Raw genomic sequence first — 19,426 nt, forward strand, 5'->3', positions numbered from 1 at the left:
GGGCACATGGGCAGGCAGGACTCTCTGGGGTCCATCCCAAACTGTCCTCTGTCCTCTGCTGTGTCCACACACCATCAGCCTCTTAATAGTCCTCTTAATAGTCAACCGACTTCTGTTCTTTTTTACTTAAATATATGCACTTTGTAAATGAAAACATAACCGGCAAATCTTGAATAGAAGTAAAACTGAAACGGTAAAATGAAACCGGAACTACAGTCAGGTCCAGCTGGATTCTTTGTCCTTTCCAGGCTATTCTTTGATTTGCAAGCATTGGAAAGTGTCCGAGACTTACTAACCCCAAACGGAGCTTTCCTTCTGGACCCAGTTGGAGGGATGGGAGGAGAACTGAGAAGGAAAAAGCGGGGGCGCCTGGGTGGCTCAGTGGTTTAAGTGTCTGCCTTCCGCTCAGGTCATGATCTCGGGGTCCTGGGATCGAGCCCCGTGTTGGGCTCCCTGCTCCGCGGGAGTCTGTTTCTCCCTCTGCCTCTGCCCCCTCCCCGCCACCGTGCACTCATTCTCTCTCTCAAATAAATAAAATCTTAAAAAAAAAAAAAAAAAAGCAAAAAAGAAAAAAAAAAAAAAAACATTCCCACCCTGGGCACAGTGCTGGGTAATGCCAGGCCCAGGAGCCACCGGAAATCTTCCTGCAGTTTGGGGATGTGCTAGGGCTCCAGAGGCCCTGGCAGGGGATCCTCAAGATGTCCTTAGGCAGGATCCTGAGTCCCCCAAACCTCCAGAACAAGGACCCACTCACACCCACCCCCACTGGTGAGAGCACCAGGCTGTGGCACCTGTGTCCCCCAGGGTTCCCTGCCCCCACCCAGCAGTGTCCCCTGCTCCTGCAGCCCAGAGCAGGCAGATTCCCACACCCCTAGTGTCCCTGGGGCCTACCTCTCAGTGCTTCCCACTCAAGGATCCTGAGCTGGCAACTGGGGAGGTCTCAAGTCACCATCTAGAGCCTTCTCTCCTGGTCCCTCCTTGAGGTATTTCAGGTCCCAAGAGGGAAAGAAAGCCCTGAAACCTGAGGAGAAGCTATCCTTGGTGACACGCCTGAGATGTGCATTAATAGAAGCCTCCCTCAGGCCCCTGACACGTCTGGGCAGCTGCTCAGCCCCGTCTGGTGTCCCTCAGCCCCGAGGCCAGCCCCCTCTGGCTCAGCCGGACACACTAAACTTAGCTTCCACCCCCCAGCTCAATCATCGCCGCCACCTCCCCAGCCTGGCCACCACCTGCCCGGGAGACACTGCCACCAGACCGTGCCCAGGGCACCCACTCTTCCGCCACCACCATGTCCCAGACCCAAGCGCCGAAGGTCCGCGCCACCCTCTTCTGCATCCTGGTGGGCATCGTGCTGGCCTTGGTGGCTGTGGTGACCGACCACTGGGCCGTGCTGAGCCCCGAGGTGGAGCACCACAATGCCACCTGCGAGGCGGCCCACTTTGGCCTCTGGCGGATTTGCACCAAGCGTATTGTCATGCCCGACAGCAAGGACAAGACCTGCGGACCCATCACCCTGCCTGGGGGTAATGTACCCACTCTCCGATCCCATCCCCACCCCCTGCCCTTCCTCATCCCCTGCCCCCGGAAAAGGTGCCTATGGGAAAGAGGGCAGGTGTCCCTGCCTCAGAACAGAAATGCCGCCCAGCCCTCTGCGCCCAGGGAGGAGGACGTGAAGTGCGTGTGTCATCCTGGAGGCCAGAGCCGGCTCGTAAACTGAGGGCGTTTGTCTCTAGCTATTTCTGTCCTGCTGAGGCTCCCGGCTTTTCACCCCGAGCCCAGGGCTGCACAGGTGGGACCAGAGGCTCAGGAAAGAATCCGCGGCTCTACCAGATCAGAGGCTTCTGCTCTCCCCAGCACAGACAGGCTAAATGGCCGTAAGTCCTTGGGCTGAAGGGACACGTGTGGCGGGCACGCTCATTCCACAGCCTCCAGGCCGGGCGTGAGACAGGATCAATCACACAATGTATACGGCGTAGGGCAAATTGGAAACGCAGGGCTCCTTGTGATTATTCTTAAGAGTTTCAAGATGGCAACAGTGAAGCCTGGAGCCAAGTGTGGGGCCCTTGCCTGACCGCAGAGGCCACACATCTGTGAAGCAGGACCTGGTTGTAGACCTGCTTTTTGTCAGAACCATCACTCCTGTGCATTCTCTTAGCCCAGACCCCCTCAGAGCTGGGAAGCATGTCCTCCTGCTCAAATGTAAGCGCGTTCCTCAATCCAGCCCCCCCAGTAGGACTGAACTGCACATCAAAGGTGAGCTCTTTGTCAAAAATACCTGGTATGAGGGTGACCAATCTATTCTGCAAATGGGGAGCCCTCCACATTCATAGCAGACAGAGCCCATGCTGAGGAAAGAGCCCTGTGTGGAGAATCAGAGGTCTGGGCTCCGTCCTACATGGCCCACGACCCCCCACCCCCACCCCCACAGTGACTCTGGGGTCAACAAAGCCCATGCAGTTTCTGCTGTCTCCTGTAAAACCCAGTGCTTGGGTTCAGCAACATCAAGCCCCTTCCAGTTGCTTACCGGTGTCACTGTAAGGTGGCAGTGGACCAGGGTGAGTACAGTGACCCACCTGATTTTCAGAATCATTCCCTCTGTGATCAGACTGGGTGTTCCCTGAACCCCGCCTTTCAAGGAAGTCCATGCTAAGTCCCCAGAGATCTTGCAGTCTGTGTGTGGGACAAGGGAGCCCAAACTCCATTCCTCTACTTCTCTTTTTCCTCCTCTTTTCCCTCCTGCTGGCTCTAGAAAACCCCTGCCTTGCTCATTCCCCCTAGATACATGGGAGACTCATAAATACCCAGCTGTCTTAGAAACACTGAGTCCCCGGGCTGAGGGCTTTAACAGACGTGGACATGTGCTTTTGAAGGGTATCACATAGCTCACAGGCCCACGCTCCTCAGCCAGGGCCGAGCACGCCATAAACAAATGCATCGTCCAGCCAATTCCCATGGGTAGGGCAGGCAGGGCAGGGTGAGGCAGATTCTCTCCGGACTGTGCAAGGGAATGCACTGTTATGGTCCTATCCACCTGGCCTCAGAAGCACCTGCCTTTTAAAGTCTGGTGAGTTTATAGAGCAGATGAGCAGGGAGGCGAGGCAAGTCCATACAAGGAAGAGACAAACGAGCAGGAGGTTGGCTGTAGAGGACCAGCAGGCATGGTTTGGCCTTGAGCCTGACCAGAGTCTATCTCTATGCCTTCTTGCCCTGGTGCAGAGTGAATCCTCCCTCCTACACTTTCGAGCCCTGCCCTACCCTCCGACAAGCTTCTGAAATATGTTCCTGCCTTCTCCCCTCTCCTTTCTCTGCAGATGGACACCTTTTTCCTTCCCCACCCACCTTTCCTGTGCTCTGTGGGATTACTCCTTGCTGCAGGGAGGAAGAGAGTTCATACATGTTCTCTCATTTATTATTAACAGGAGTCATAACCACAAACACAAATCTAGTACCATCTGCCAAATATTGTTTTCAGTGCCGTCCATATTTTTACTTTGAATGACATCAGAAGAAATGGCAGAGTAAGGATCTCCAAAAACCGTCTTCTCCATAAAAAAAAATGAGAACTCTGGCAAAAAGGGTCAGAATAACCTTTTTCAGAATGCTGGAAATTAACCAGTTTTGCAGCAATCCAGCGAGGGCTTCTTCGAGAAAAATAGGTGAATCTCAGTAAGAATGGTGAGTTCTGTGGTGCTTTCACTTGCTCTACTCCTGTTCCCCCTCCCCAACTCTGTCATAGCCTTGAAAACCAACAGCCGGCAAACAGTGAAAATTTAGCAGCCTGGCAGCCCCCAAAAGGGACAGATGGGACCAGATCTCTTTCAAAGCCTCATTCCCAGAGAATTGTCATTATTTGATCTGTCTGGTGGTTTCCTGGAAGTCCCCACTTGCAAGGCTGTCTTTATTTGACCTGACGCTGAGCTCACTCAGTGGAAACAGTCTTTTTCCCAGGGGGCATTTGTCAAAAACAATGAGAAACAACTGTTTAATAGCATAGCTTCCTGAGGCAGTATGCAACAGTCAGGGCAAACAATAGGGTAGCCAAAAAACTAGAGAATGAGATGTCCATAGGTGGCTTTGAAAAGCTCCAACATATTCTGGAGAATTTAGGCCTTGTGCATGCAGAGCGCTGTATGGTGTATAAGGAAAGGCCTGAGAAGGCCCTAAGCTCTCACCCTGGGCTGATCTTGAGGCTGTGGGCAAGCAGAAAGTGAAGGCTAAAGCAGAAATGCAGCCTGCTTGGTGGAGTGCTTAGCTCTCTGCTTAGCACAGAGCCCCTCAGTAAAGACGGGGAGATGTATTATTCCAAGCATTTTATAAAATGTGATCTGATTACCAAAGTAACTGAGCAGAGACTTCAGTGGTCCCACATGACAAAGGAAACAGACTTTACAAAATTAATTAAGTCACTCAACAAACAATAACAAACAGCAACAAGAACAAACCCTAGGGAAAGGTGGGACTCTGATTTCCAGAGTTGCTCATTATATTGTTTAAATATTCCAGCTTTAAATTTAAATTTTAAGTTAAAAAAAAATCACAAGACATGCAAAGAAGTAAAACAGTATGGCCCATATATAAGGGGGATAAAACCAATCAATAGATCGTTAAGAAAGCCCAGATATTGGACTTACAGACTTTAAATCAGCTATTTTAGATATGTGCGAAGAACTAAAAAAAAGTCTAAACAACTAAAGATGAGAATGATGTCTCATGACAGAGATTATGAATAAAGAGATAGAAAGTATTGTAAAAGGACCTAATAGCGTGAGTCAGGCCCTGTGTTGCGCTCTGCACTGGGCATGGAGCCACTTAAAAAAAAATACTTTGGGGTGCCTGGGTGGCACAGTTGGTTAAATGTCCAGCTCTTGGTTTTGGCTCAGGTCATGATCTCAGGGTCATGAGATCAAGCCCCACATCGGGCTCCATGCTCAGCACAGAGTCTGCTTGAGATTCTCTCTCCATCTCCCTCTGCCCCTCCCACTTGTACTCTCTCTCTCTCTCTCAAATAAATAAATAAATTTTTAAAAAGAACACACACACACAAGAAAATAAACAAAAGTACCTAATAGAAATTCTGGAGTTGAGAACTGTAATAATTGAAATGGAAAATTCACTACAAGTGTTCAATAGCAGATCTGAGCAGGTGCAAAAAAGAATAAGTGAACTTGAAGAAAGATCAATTGAGATTAGCTAGTGTGAGGAATAGACAGGGAAAAAAAGAAGAAAAATGAACAGAGCCTCAGAGTCCTGTGGGATAGTATCAAAGGTACAATGGTGGTCCCAGAAGGACAGGAGAGAGAAAGGAGCAGGAAGCGGAAAAGCAGAAAAATATGGCTGAAAAGTTTCCAAATTTGATGAAAAATACTAATCTACAAATCCATGGTGCTTAATGAATTCTAGTAGGATAAATCCACACCTAGACGCGTGATGACCAAAACTGTTGAAAGATAAAGACACAGATTCTTGGAAGCAGCAAGAAATGACTTATCACGTACAAGCAATCTTACTAAGGTAGGATTTACAGCTGATATTTTTCCAGAAACCATGGGGGCCAGAAGGCAGCAGGATGACAAATAGAAATAGGAGGTCCATACTATTATCATCATCCCATCTCACAGATAAACAAAATGAGGCACAGAGAGTTTGAGTAACCTGACCGAGGTCACACAATTACCATGGCAGAGCAGCTAGAGTTCATATCCCTAAAATTCACCTTCTTGGTCACTACATTATACTGTTTACAACAACCCAGTAAGGAGGCTCTCATTCTTCAGGTGGTTCTCATTCTACTTGTGGGAAAACTGAGGCTCAGAGTGGCCTGCCCAAAGCTAACCTTCTCACAAGTTGAACACCCAAGTCTCAGATCCAGAGCCCCTTTTCTCTCCAGCCCACTCCCATACAGTATCCTCCACTGTACACACAAACACAACTCCTAAAACCTGCTCATCCAGGCAGACACAGTAAGAGGCCAACTTTTGACATGACGTGGTTTAGAAGAAGCTTGACCAGGACCTGGTTCAACAGAGACTTTTCAAGGTCCCATTCAGCCATAGAATGCTGGGGGCTCTGAGGACATAAATTGTCTAGTTTGGTTTTTCCCACCAACCCAAAGAGTTTTAGAAGAACTGTCATGCAAAGATCAACATCCGAGGTCAATTCTAATGCCTTCAGAATAAGAGTAGGGTCTTCCCTCATTGTCAGGAGAGGTTGTCTGTCTGAAAGCCCAAGTGAATCACATCCCCTGCCCCTGGGTTGGACAGAATGTTGTTTCTCTCTGGCTCTGGCTCTTTAGGCTAAGGCGGCAGACTGTCCCAGTACCCCACTTCCCGTATGGTTCATCCTCTCTTCCAGAACCTGGTGCAAGAACTGGAGCCATATGAAGGAACATCATGTTATGGACCCCAAGAATTTCAGGGGCTCCCTTTCCCATCCACATGAGCTAATGCTAGAGACCCAGGCCATAACCAGACTTCCCCACCTCCCCCATAGAACAGCAATGCTCTGACCCTGGGGGCTGGGGTCTTGGGGATTTCTTCAACCCACTGGATAAAAGTCCTCTATCAGAGTGGTAGGGGGAGACAGAGCACAGAGAAACCACTGTCGGGAGCATCAAGAACTTCTTTTACAAAAAGGGTGAAGACAGCCCTGCCGTTGATGCAAGTAACAAGTAAGTTAAATATTTTTTCCAACCCTGAAGTCACTAGTTCCCTTGGTTTTGTGTAAAAGAAGGTATTTTTTGAAATATATTAAAGTCTGCATCAACCAGCACTGGGTACACTGATACATTCTCAGCGATAACCCAGAAGCATCCCCTAATCATATAAGTTACCCCGACTATCAGAGAAAACCCGCATTAACTCAGGTTCAGGTTGGAGTTAAACATGCCTTCTGTTTTAGTTCTTTGAAACTGGCACAGTTAGATATAGTTCTGTGTAGTCATTCCCTTAACCAGAATACTTGCTTAACCAGAATACTCCGAACCCAGTCAAGCTTAATAGCTGAGTTCACCATATTATTTTTATAGATTTATTTTTGTTTATTAGAGAGAGAGAGAGAACGCAGAGGGGAGGAGCAGAGGGAGAGGGAGAGTCTTAAGCAGACTCCACGCTGAGTGCAGAGCCACACATGGGGCTCAGTCTCATGATCCCAAGATCATAACCTGTGCTGAAACCAAGAGTTGGACACTCAACTGACTGAGCCATGCAGGTGCCCCAAGTTCACCATATTTTTTAAGGAATAACCCACTTAAGTTTTTAGACCACTGAGTCTTCTGTTTATGACAGACATTTCTGAAATACAGAAAAATAGAAATACAAATATTAGAGTCACCATGAGCCATTTGCCGAGACAAAGGAGGCTGGAGGAACTTCCAACATCCTGATTATTGGTCCCAGATCATCACCCTGACACTACTATCTCCACTGATTTGATCCAGAGCACTTGTTTCTCTGATCCAGAGCCCCAGTAAAGGGGCTATAATCCATCAAGACCAAGCTCTAAGCCCTGAGCTTTGTGCAGCTGTAATGGAAGCCAGGGAAAGGCATGGAAGGATCAGAAAGGCAGAAGCAGGAAGGCTCAGAATCTCCACAGTTGTCACCGAGCTGTCACTGCCTCTCTCCTCCAAGCCCCTCACCTGTGACTAAGTGGCCCACACCGGGCCCATCTCTGATGTCCTTCCTTTTTAAGTTGCTCTTGAGGCTCAGTGTACCCAGTACCCCCAGACAAAGGGGCAGAAGCGAGGTCTGCCCACCTCAACAGGAGCCTGGGCAATCTTGAGTGACACAGGCAGATACCCGGCTTGATATTTCCCGAATGAGCATCTTGTTGGTGCTGGACATGTCTGAAATGACACCTGGGTCTGACGTGCCCCCACCCCGGCTGGGGTCATCAGGGGCCACAAAGGGGCTTGTGGTCTTCCATGGACAGCCTTGGGGCCCTAGAGCAGATGTTACCCCCAGGCTCAGGGCAGAAGACGCTGGCCTTGCTCATGTGCTAAGTTCAAGAGAGGGGACGGGGTTGGCCCATCCATTCTCGCGCCCTACGTTCAGCCACATCAGAGAGAAGCTGAGACTTCCAGATGTCCTGTGTGGGAATCCCACCCACTGGGTGCCCCCCATCCCACACAATGTGCTATCATTTCATAGGGGAGGAGAGGGAAGAGTGTCCCTGGGTCACTGAAGGGGAAATCTCCCCCAGAAAATCCACAGGCTGGCTTCCTCAGATGGGCAGCCTCCCACCACAGTCTGAGCTAAGATGGTTCTCACGCAAGCAGCGGTTTGTCGGGATGGAGCCCGCCGCTGATCTTGGGGGGCTGACAACACAAACACTACGTGTGCGAGAGGGGCTCAGCAGCCCGGAACTGCCAAATGGCGATGCTTTGGCCAGGCTCTGATGGGCCTTTTTCTCACGGCCCAGAGGCTTTTAACTCATGGATTGCGAGTAGTCGGGGAGGCAGCTGACTGTGGAATATACTTGAATCCAGTCAATTCTTTTCAGAGGGTTTTCAATGACAACCAAAATTGGCCCTTAAAGAATGAAACAGAAATGTTCCTTTGTCCAGAGGGAGACACACATGGAGACTTACGACATCGCACGAGCCATTCAGAAGCAGTGATTCAGGAGAATCTATAGCTAATAATATAACAAATAGAAGAGGGTTGCATTATGCTTTAAAATAGCACCGGAAGCTGTGAGAGAAAAGAGCAGCATTAATTCTGACATCACTGCTGGCAGTCAGACACCCCAGGTAACTCTGCTCAAAAGGAAAGTGATTTAAATATAGAAGCTCAAAGAGAAGGCTGTTTACCTCGCAGAACATTCACTGCTGCTAACCCAGGCTCATCTCCAGGGGTCAGCTCCTTCTCCATCATGGGAGCTGCAGCAAACCTGACACTGGGGGAGGGGAAAGGAGGGGAGGCCATAGGCTTCAGTGGCAATAAGATGATTTAGGTCAGACAGAAGAAAGCCTGCAACCCACTGAAAGCTATGTCTTTGGCAACACCTCCGGTACACTTCCAAAAGAAACCAGGCATCAATAATCATGATAATTGAAATATAGCCTGAAAGTGAAGAAACGAATGCACAAACTAGACACCATCTGAACTAGGAGTGGAGGTGTTTCCTACTGAGGGTCATGGACCCACAGGAAGTAGAAATCAATGGAGGGCCTCACACAAATAAAAAGCAACCCAATTTAATGTTAAGAAACATAAAATATTTTTTTTAAAAACCATTCAGCTACTTCCTAAAAACAGAGTAAAGAATATTAAACTGTACTCAATAAGCAGTAAGAATATCCTTCAATTTTAAAGTATGTCAAGTTACAAGAGAAATTAAGGGAGAAAAATGGAAGAGAAATTATGCCTGAAATTGTGTTTAAAACCAGCATGAATTTCTTTGTTCTGACTCCTTCCCCATCAAATCCAGATTTTTGGTCCTGCTGTTCACAGATCTTCTATGGCTTTCCTGACACTGATCAGCTAGAACAGCAGCTGACCAGAGGAGGTTTTGTCTGGCCACAGGTGTCCAAGGGTCTGATGAAATGACATGATGATCACCCACATTTGGCCCCTGAATGGAAGTTCTCTACCCTGCACTCAAATCCATCCATTTGGCCCACTCAGAAAAGCTCTCTATGGGGCATTTTAAGAGACCTGGAGCAGGGCTTCCCAAACTGGGTGAGCAACAGAATCTTCTGGAAGCTTTTGAAATACATCACTTGCTTCCAGGTCACACCCAGTGCATCAGGATGGGCCCGGATACTGACAGGAAACACAGCCCTAGATGTTGGTATGACTAGGCTTTCTCAACCTCGGCCCTATTGATATACTGAGGCCAGTTAATTCTATGCTGTGTGGGCTGTCCTGTAGAGGCAGGATGGTTAGCAGTATTCCTGGCCTCTATCCACTACCCACCAGTTACCCCTGCCAAACAGGTCTCCAGACCTTGCCCAACAAGTCCCAGGGGAGAACCACCTTCTGGTCCTTTGTTGACGCTGTTCCCTGCACCCCCCGAGAAATGAGTTGCTGAGCCTCAGTTACCCCATCTGCCTAATGGGCTCAATGCCCACAGGACTCTGTGCCCCCTTGACTCGGTCGGCCTTTGCTCCCTGAAGATCTCCTAGCCTCTTAGGAAAGCCCCTCATCCTGCTGAAATTTTGGTCTAAGCAGCAGAGAAAGATGTTTGTTTCAGCTCAGATTCGGGGTTTAGGGAAGGGAGGACCAGTCCACGGGGATACCACACCCACCCTCTCTTGGTGGAGCCTGCCAACCCTCTCGCTCAACTCATAGGCTGTCTCCCTCCTTTGCAGAGAAAAACTGTTCCTACTTCAGGCATTTTAACCCAGGCGAGACTTCAGAGATCTTCGAAGTCACTACTCAGAAAGGTGAGCCAGTGGGGGAAGGCAGGGAGGGTCAGGAAGAGTGATTCCTGGCCAGGCTGCTGAGCCAGAAAACCATTTGGCACAAAAGCCCTGACTTCTCTGCTTGCAGCGCAAAGCGGCTCCGGCCTGATGCTCTGCGCTCTGAGCCCGCAGCCCTGGGCGCCGGCCGTCCTGAGCTCTGGGTCCATCAGGCCTTGAGAGAGCCTGGAAGGAGAGGTTTCCGGGGAGGCCCCGCAATCGTCTTCCTGCCGAGCCCGAGGGAGGCCGGAGTGACGGGAAAATGCAACACTACCCCAACCCCCTGCGCTGGTCTTCGGGGCTGCTGGGGCAGAGGGTGCGGGGAGCTGATCCCCTCCGTCGCCTATCGGTCACCCCCGGGGGGAGTCAGGGCAGCCGCCCAGGGCTCTGGGAGCACGTGTGCCCCGGGGGCCTTCCGGGAAGCACCTCGGCGCGGTGCCGACCCTGCCCAGGGTGTGGGCACACACGCGCGCACACGCTCGCTCGGAGAGAGCCTCACGTGCCAGTGCACACGCGAGCACACTCGCTCTGGCACTCTGCACACATGTGGCGCGGGTGCACACACACGATCACGCACGCACGGGGCTCTGCAACAAGCCACACTTGCAGCGGCTGCTTGGCGTCCCAGGACAGACCACCCTCCGCCCGAGCCCGCCCTCGGCGCCCTGGCTCACAGGAAGCTTTCTGTTCCAGAAAGGTCTGCGGCCACGTGGCTCCGGCCTGCTGCCAGGTCTCTGCCCCGTGGGGAAGAACCTGCAGCTTAGCGCCTACCCCCCGCCGGGAGTGGGCAGGGGGTCTTGTTGCCATCCTGGCCCCCCCTTGCCCCCCCCCCGTGTGACTCTGAGTGAGGGGTTTCATCTCGGACCCTCAGCGTGCTCCCCAGGGAAATGGGCACAAGGACGCGCGGCACCGGCCCTCGGGCCGCCCAGAGGCCGCCGCTGAGCCGCGGTGTGGCACCCGCGCCCCTGTCCCGCAGAGTACAGCATCTCGGCCGCCGCCATCGCCATCTTCAGCCTCGGCTTCATCATCATGGGGACCAGCTGCGCGCTTCTGTCCTTCCGGAAGAAGCGGGATTACCTGCTGAGGCCGGCGTCCATGTTCTATGCCTTCGCAGGTAGCGTGGGGGGCCCTGCCCGTGCGGCCGGGCGGCGGAGCTGGGACCGGGGACCCGCGCGCGGCCCCGGGGAGGCTCTGGGCAGAGGGCCCTGAAGGTCCCGCTCGGCCCGCAGGCCTGTGCGTCTTCGTGTCGGTGGAGGTGACGCGGCAGTCGGTGAAGCGCATGATCGACAGCGAGCACACCGTGTGGATCGAGTACTACTACTCCTGGTCCTTCGCCTGCGCCTGCGCCGCCTTCGTCCTCCTCTTCCTCGGCGGCCTGGCCCTCCTGCTCTTCTCCCTGCCTCGAATGCCCCAGAACCCCTGGGAGTCCTGCATGGACGCCGAGCCCGAGCACTAGCCCTCCTGGAGCCCCAGCACACACAACCCCCCCCCCCCCCGGGGCTTTCCCCTCAGGAAGCCGAGCCCGGCCCAGAACGTTCTAGAGAGGAGGCGGGAGTTTTACCTCTCCCTGGTCCCACCTACCCCAGGACAGGTGCTGCTGCTTCCCTCTCTGAGCCCTTCTCTGGGCTGTGACAGGCTCCCCTGGGAATCCGACAAGTGGACATGATCCACACCTGCCCAGGGTGGGAAGGAGACAGCAGGGGTGGCAGGTGCACGGGTGTCTGGTGGGGACCCCCCCCTTCCCCTGGAGCTCCAGGTGGTCCTCGCTGAGCCAGTTGTCTTTGATAAGCTGGGGCCAGGTGTCCTCCGTGAGCCCTGTAGGGACGCCCTGTGCTCATATACCAGTTCTGGGTGTTGCCTGTGTCAATAGCCAACCCCTCCCTCCTTCTCTGGGACAAGATACACCCTTTCCACTGAACTGAACTTCCCCTCCTTGGTTTCCAGGACTCGTGAAGAGCATTTTTTAACTGGGTAGAATCCGACTGTGTTTGAAATAAAAGCTCTTTGAAAACTTACTTTTCCCTTGCACCTTGCATACAGATTGCTTGGATTCCTGACCTCGGGTGGCCCCGAAGGGGGAAGAAAAGCATGTGTCCCGGTCCCCCCCCCCCCGCCCTGCCACGTGTGTTGAGGACTTTTGTAGGGAGGTGTGGGGATGAGGTGGGGGGGTGATGGGGTAATGGGGTCCTATTTACCAATAAGACTTAGAGGTTCTGAATTCCAGCTTAGATCGCTGGGCCCTGGGATTTTCTTTGGGAGAAACCAGAGACCATCTGGCAAGGCAAGGGTGTTAAAAATAAGGAGGCGTTCTTTCCAGAGCCCCAGCATGCTGACCTCCAAGTGCTAACAGCACTCAAGCAGCGGCACCACATTGTCTTGATTTCAGATGCTGGATTTTTGTTGCAAGGAACATCAGGAAGCAGTGCTCAGCAGTTAGACACTTAGGGCGCCCCCCCCCGGGAGTGTCATAAATTACACTTTCTACCTTCCGCAACCCCGTTCTATTCACCCAGGCCTCAGAGATGGTAAGTCAGACGCGGGGGTAGCGCTCAGTCCTCTACAGCTGGGGTTGCAAACTACAGCCCGTGGGCCAAACCTGCCGCTGCCTGCTGTGATACAGTCCACAGGCTAAGAATGGTTTTTACTCTTCCAAATCGTTTTTAAAAATCAAAAGAAGAATATTTTATGATATTTGGAAAGTATTTCCATTTCAGTGTCCGTAAGTAAAGTTTCGCTGGAACTGTCAAAGAAAAAGTCACTCAAGGGCACCTGGGTGGCTCAGTCAGTTAAGCCCCTGCCTTCGGTCCCAGGGTCAGCTCCCTGCTCAGCAGGGAGCCCGTTTTCCCTCTGCCCCTCTGCCTCTCTCTCTCTCTCTGTCTCTCATGAATAAATAAATAAAATCTTAAAAAAAGAGAGAGAAAAAGTCACTCAAGTGGTGTAAGGGCATATTTTAATCAGTAATATACTCTTGCAATAGGGTATAAACTGTGACAGGCTCTTTGGCTCGCACTACCTGGCCCTTTATGGAAAAAATTTGCTGACCCCTGTTCTGGAGTAACCGTACACTCATCAGCCAGCTAATTCATCCTTCGATGTTCCCATCTGTGATGGGAGAGAAAAGAGACCCATTCGTTCTGCTTAGAACAATTTAAAGGGAAGAAGCATGAGTCTGGGGGCACCTGGGTGGGGGTCGTGGTGGGGCTTGTCCAGATGGCTCCATGTTGTCTCAGGGGTTTGGGCTGGGCTTGCAGGGGTGGCTGAGGAGCCTGGGGGACAGAGAGCCAGCCCAGCCTGCTTTCCAGCCAGGAGTGGTGCAAATGGCTGGCACACGATTGTGAAAGCAAAAGGGTCAAAGAGAGCAGGGTGACATAAATGTCAGGAAGCCAAAGCCGGGAGCTGCAGAGAAGGGAGGGGGGCAGGTGAGTCCTAGAGGAGGCTGCACAGCCCCACGTGGCCCTACAGCCACCGGCGGGCCACTGTCCCAAAGAGGCAGAGACAGAACCCGAGAGCAAGTGTGCTCCAGGTAGGAGAATGGGAAAACAGAAGTCTGGGCCAGCCACGGAGTTGGGGCCACGGTTTAGGAGTAGGAAGAAAGACAGACGACCTCATCCCAGAAACTCCATTCTGGAAGTCAGTGTTACCATTGTTTTTATTGTTATGATGACCTTTACCAGAATTAGACCAGTGTGCATCTTAGATTCCTACATGGGTGCCCGTGTTTTCGGCACCGAAGACCCCTTCTGAGTGGAATACCAACTGAACAGAATACATTTGGTTTCCCAGAACTTGAACTCTTTCGAGAGAGTCCTAGGTGCACCCGAAACTGCTTTGCACACAAAAGCATCTGAGGGTAGCTGCCAGAGAGCCACGCATTCTCGCATCTGCTCCAGCTTCTGCTGTGGAGAAAAATATGCCACAATAAAGCAAAACAGAGCCTGATGCCAAAAAGGAAACAGATCCACCAAACCAAGGAAGGAAAACATGTTTTTCTCCCCAGCCCACTGACCTATGCTTGCCAGGAAGGATGTCCAGAAGGGGCAGTTGGTCCAGCTTGCTCCGCTTGGGTCGGGCTCAGGATTCAGGGTGTCCACTGGACTTCAGTGCAGGGTTCAGCCAGGCCACGCTCTGAGGGCCCCAAAGCAAAGCAACCGCACAGGCCTTCTGACCCCTTGCTCAGGTGTGTGTGTGCATTTCACGACCATCGGATCAAGGTCTCACACACCTTCACTCTCTCGGCTCTTTAGAATTCACTGGATTCCATGACGAGCCAGGACTAACAGTTCGGTAATAAATATTTTTGAGTGTGTGATTTTTTTAAATCGCGGTAAAATATACATAGCATAAAATGTACCATCTTAACCATTTTTTTAAAGATTCATTTATTTATTTGAGAGAGAGATAGTGGGGAGGTGTAGAAGGAGAGGGAGAAGGAGAATCTCAAGCAGACTCCGTGCTGAGCGAGGAGCCTGACATGGGGCTCCATCTCACAACCCGGAGACCATGACCTGAGCCGAAGTCAAGAGTCGGACGCTTGACCAACTGAGCCACCCAGGTGCCCCACCATCTGAACCATCTCTAAGTGTGAAGGTCAATAAGATTAAGTACATTCACATTGTCATGCAACCCATCTCCAGAACTCTTCATCGTCCCAAACTGAAACTTTGCCCCCACTAAGCAACTCCCCACTCCCCCTCCCCAAGCCCCTGGCAACCACCATTCTCCTTTCCATCTCTGTGAATTTGGCTCGTCTAGGGACCTCACGGAAGTGGAATCATATAGTATTTGTCCTCTCCTGTCTGGTTTATCTCACTTAGCATAATGTCCTCGAGGTTCATCCATGTGGGAGCCTGTGTCAGAATCTCCTTCCTCTTTAAGGCTGAGTGATATTCCATTGTGTGACTGACTCTACCACGTTTTGCTTATCCATTCGTCCGTTGATGGACCCTTGGGTGGCTGCCACCTTCTGGCTCTTGCAACTAATATTGCCATGAACAAGGGTGTTCGAGTATATGTCTTTGCGACTCTGTTTGCAATTCTTTTGGATCTCTACCAAGTGTGACATTTTTAAGTCAAAACTATTGCAAAACATCCACGATGAACACAGTATCAAGAGCTGACTTAGACACAGGATTCAGATTATTGATTTTTCCTACTGTCACGCTCCTGTGACTTGGCATCACGGTGGAAAGCAGCCACAACCGTCCCCATGTACACGGGAGAAAACGGAAGCAGGCCTGCTGCTTTCCCAGTGTCTAACCAGGGCCCTTTACCAGTCAGTCCTCACCCGACCTCTGTCTAGTAACTGGGGCGCGGAGGGGGCGGGGTGAAAAGAGACATCTCACTCACCCTCTCTTTGGCTAACACATACAAGGTCCTGACCAAGCGGTTGGGTTCCCACTAATCCCTCCTTGAGACTGAAACTTTCAAGGATCTGCGTGTATCTCGATTTTTCCTGGCTGCCCCAATAAAGATGGATTTTCATCACATTCTACAGCAATATTTCCCCTGCCAGTGTGGCCTGTCCCATTTGGATCAAATATTTTATTTACAAATTCATTTCTAATTCATATCCTGCCCACTTTCAGAAAAGACCTGAAGGAGAGACAGGGACTAAGGACCCCGTGATGTGGAACACAGCTATTACCTGGTGCTGTGCAGGTTGGGAGGGAGCTGCCCACGGCCCCCTCTCACCCACATTTCATGGTGTCACTCCTTTGCAGCCACCGAGGCTATAAATCCATCCCCCCACGAGGCATGGCTCCTGCACGGTAAAGAAAGTTAACTGAGCTCATTGCCATTACCAGGGGCGATGCTCTCTTCCTTCGGCTGGAACATGAAAGACCTGACCTCTTGGAAATTGTCGATTTGGGTTTAGGCTTGCCTCTCTCTTCGCCCATAAAGTGGTCCTGGTAACCCCACGAAGATGGAGGAGGGGGGATTTGCAACCACTACCGGAGCGTCCTGGGCTCTGAGTTTAGGGAGCTCAGATATCAATTCCCAAGTCACTGCTTTACACTGCGGACGTCCTCCCCAGCCCACTCCGCCAGGATGATACGGTCGCAGCAGACACACGTGGCATTTCCCAGGGCCTGGGGGCCACCAAGTCCTAATGAGGCTAATGAACACAAGGATGTGGTCTACCTAGAAAGGCCCAGGAGGCAGGGAGGTGGCGACCTGTGATTCTCTCAAGGGGAAAACGAGACACAGCCACGGAGGCCAGCCCTGCCTCAGGGAGTGGCCACGGGACACCATGACAAAGGAGGCCAAGGGTGAGACGAGGGGGACAGCCGGCAGTTGTCACAAGAGGCGATGGCAATGACAGAAGCCGAGAGGCTCGCACGCCGGCTCCCCAGATCCGGGCAGCAGACTCTTGGCCGAGAAACGGGCTCCAGGAACTCCCCAGTGCCACCGTTGTGTGGGGTTCACAGAAGTGACATTTGCCGCTGCGGGAGGGCGCGGAAGTCTGGCTGAAAGAAGCTTCTCCTCTTCCTCACCTTCCTCGGAGAGGTAGAGGCTCCCTCAAGGCCAGGAAGACCCAGATCCATCCCTGCACCCAAGGGGCCTCCCCATGGCCTCCATGGCAAAGGCTCTGTTGACACACTTCACTCTTCCATTTCCCCATTCAAGGCCGGCTTTGCACATGGGCTGAAAGCCCCCGGAGCGCAGAGGCCGACTGGCCCGTCCACTGGCGCGTGGGGGGGCCCGTGCCCCCAGGAGGTGCCTTCAAGAAGGCAGAAGGACAATAAATTGCTCCGAGGAAAGCAACGCAGGTTTGTGAGTCGGGTAAAGAACACATGGGGTTGCCTGTCCACAGAGTATTCCATTTGAATCGATGAGGGCCCCGATACGGTTTCCCATGCGAAGGTATACCCTCAATTACCTACATCCTTGAGGCCCCACCATGTGCCAGGCCCGGGGCGTGATGGAGAGTTCTAGACTAGGTCAGCTGTGAACTTTCTCAGTTTCGTCACCGGCAAACTGGTGGACCAGCACGCATGGGATACTAGCTCATCGCTCGGTCCCCCCAGTTCTACTGTCCTCTGGGTCCTCTTAGACATGGAGATAGACTAAATGGTCCCATGCCTCAGGAATCATGATTTACACATTTTAAAAATCACTGTGAAATACATTTGAGGGGTGCCTGGGTGGCTCAGTCGGTTGGGCATCTGCCTTCAGCTGGGGTCATGATCCCGGGGATCCTGGGATCGAGCCCCAGGTCGGGCTCCCTGCTCAGTGGGGAGTCTGCTTCGCCCTCTCCTTCTGCCCCTCCCCTCACCCGTGCTCTCTCTCAAATAGATAAAATCTTTTCTTAAAAATTAAATAAATAAATAAATAAATAAATAAATAAATAAATAAATAAATAAAACGTTTGGGAACCTTCCCATTAGATGATCTTTAAGATTCCTTCTAGCTACACTCAGTGAGGCAAATCCTGCATTCATAACTGGTACAAGTTCAAGGAAGAAAGCAAGCTCTCCTCAAAATAAAGTTTACCTTGGGGGCGCCTGGCTGGCTCAGTCAGTAGAGCACGTGACTCTTAATCTCAGGGTCGTGAGTTCAAGCCCCATGTTGAGTGTAGAGTTTACTTTTAAAAAAAAATTAAAATTACGTTTACATTGCTTATCTTATGGATGGCCAAGGGAAGGATTTTGAGGAAGGAAGTGGTACAATGAAGGCAAACAGAGGCACAGATGAGAGAGGTCTGCCTGGAAGGAGACAGCCAGAAAGCGTTAGGACAGTAAGCGTCCCTCCTTCTGGGATCACCACCCGACCTTCCGCGTCCTATCAGCTCACACGTGTCCCAGAATAATTTTTCGCCGCCGCAGACTGACTTTGCACCCCTTTCCACAGCCATACAGTCTGTCTTCCACCCCCTCTGCCACCAGAACCGCTCCCCTGGGGGCCACCGACGGCCTCACCATTACCAACCACATTCTAGTAGAACTTTCAGTAGCATTTTGTACTTCGGGCCTCTGTTCCTTCCAAACATTCCCCGGATTTCCTCTTTGTCCTTTCTCTTTACAGGGCTCCTGCTTTTTGCACCTGCCCCTTATGCTTGGGGGTCTCCAAGTCTCCCATCTTCAGCCTCCTCGTCCCACATCATAGTTGCTGAGAAATGTCACTCTTTCCCAGGCCCTCCGCTCCCTGGGAGCCCATCCCAGCCTGCACCCCACGTCCCCACCTGCACCCCAGGTGCTCCAGAGTGCCCCAGACACATACGTCCAGACCCGACCGCTCACCTCTTGCCCGAACCTACCCTTCGTCCTTTGTTGCTTCTGTTTGATGGTGCCTTCCCTACCCATTCGGCCAAGCCGAGCGCGGCTGGGTTTCTCTGCCTGACTCCCAGCTTGCTCCCCAAGCCACGTGTCACACATGCTCCTCCCGAGACAGCTCCCAAATCCGCACCCTCGTCTTGCTCCCCTGCCGCTGCCACCCAGTGTCCCACCGGCCACCAAGAGAGAGTTTTCCAGACCCATCAAGCCCGTCTCCGTCTCTCACACAGAGGATGTCCTTCGCTTAAACGAATTATGTGCTGACTGAGTGTATTTATCTCCTTTTGATGCTGTAACAAATCACACAAACTCAGTGGCTAAAAATAACACAAATTTATTCTCTTCCAGCTCTGGGGGGCAGAAGTCTGAAAGGCTTCTTGCAAGGCTAGAATCCAGGTGCGGGCAGGGATGGCTCCTTCCGGCGGCTCCGGGAGAGGGGGGGGCGGGGGGGAACGTCCAGCCCCTAGAGGCCACCCACCTTCCCCGGCTGGCGCGTCATTCCGACCCCTGCTTCGGCCATCACATCTGCCTCTCCGACTTTGGCCCCCCTGCCTGCCTCTTCTTAGGACCTTTGGGGTTGCCCTGGGCCCGTCCAGATAATCCAAGGTAATCTCCCTATCTCAAGATCCTTAACTTAAATCACATTGGCAAGGTCTCTTTTTTCCATAAAATTCACAGGTCCCAGGGATTAGGAGGTGGGCACGGGGTCCCAGGTCGTGAGGATTCAGAGGTGGACGTCTTTGGGGGAACCATT

At 51.9% G+C, this 19,426-nt stretch overlaps 1 protein-coding gene across 1 annotated transcript; it reads left to right on the top strand.

Annotated features, from left to right (window-relative positions):
- The first annotated feature begins 1,288 nt into the window (after positions 1-1,288).
- Positions 1,289-11,855, top strand: CACNG1 (calcium voltage-gated channel auxiliary subunit gamma 1). Its single transcript, XM_025889886.1, has 4 exons — positions 1,289-1,523; positions 10,310-10,384; positions 11,376-11,513; positions 11,629-11,855. Exons 1-4 carry the CDS (start codon positions 1,289-1,291, stop codon positions 11,853-11,855), a joined length of 675 nt encoding a protein of 224 aa, XP_025745671.1.
- Positions 11,856-19,426: the final 7,571 nt, after the last annotated feature.

The sequence above is a fragment of the Callorhinus ursinus genome, unplaced genomic scaffold, assembly GCF_003265705.2.
Source record: "Callorhinus ursinus isolate GAN/ISIS: 27379988/994484 unplaced genomic scaffold, GSC_fseal_2.0 scaffold50, whole genome shotgun sequence".
Taxonomy (NCBI): Eukaryota; Metazoa; Chordata; class Mammalia; order Carnivora; family Otariidae; genus Callorhinus; species Callorhinus ursinus.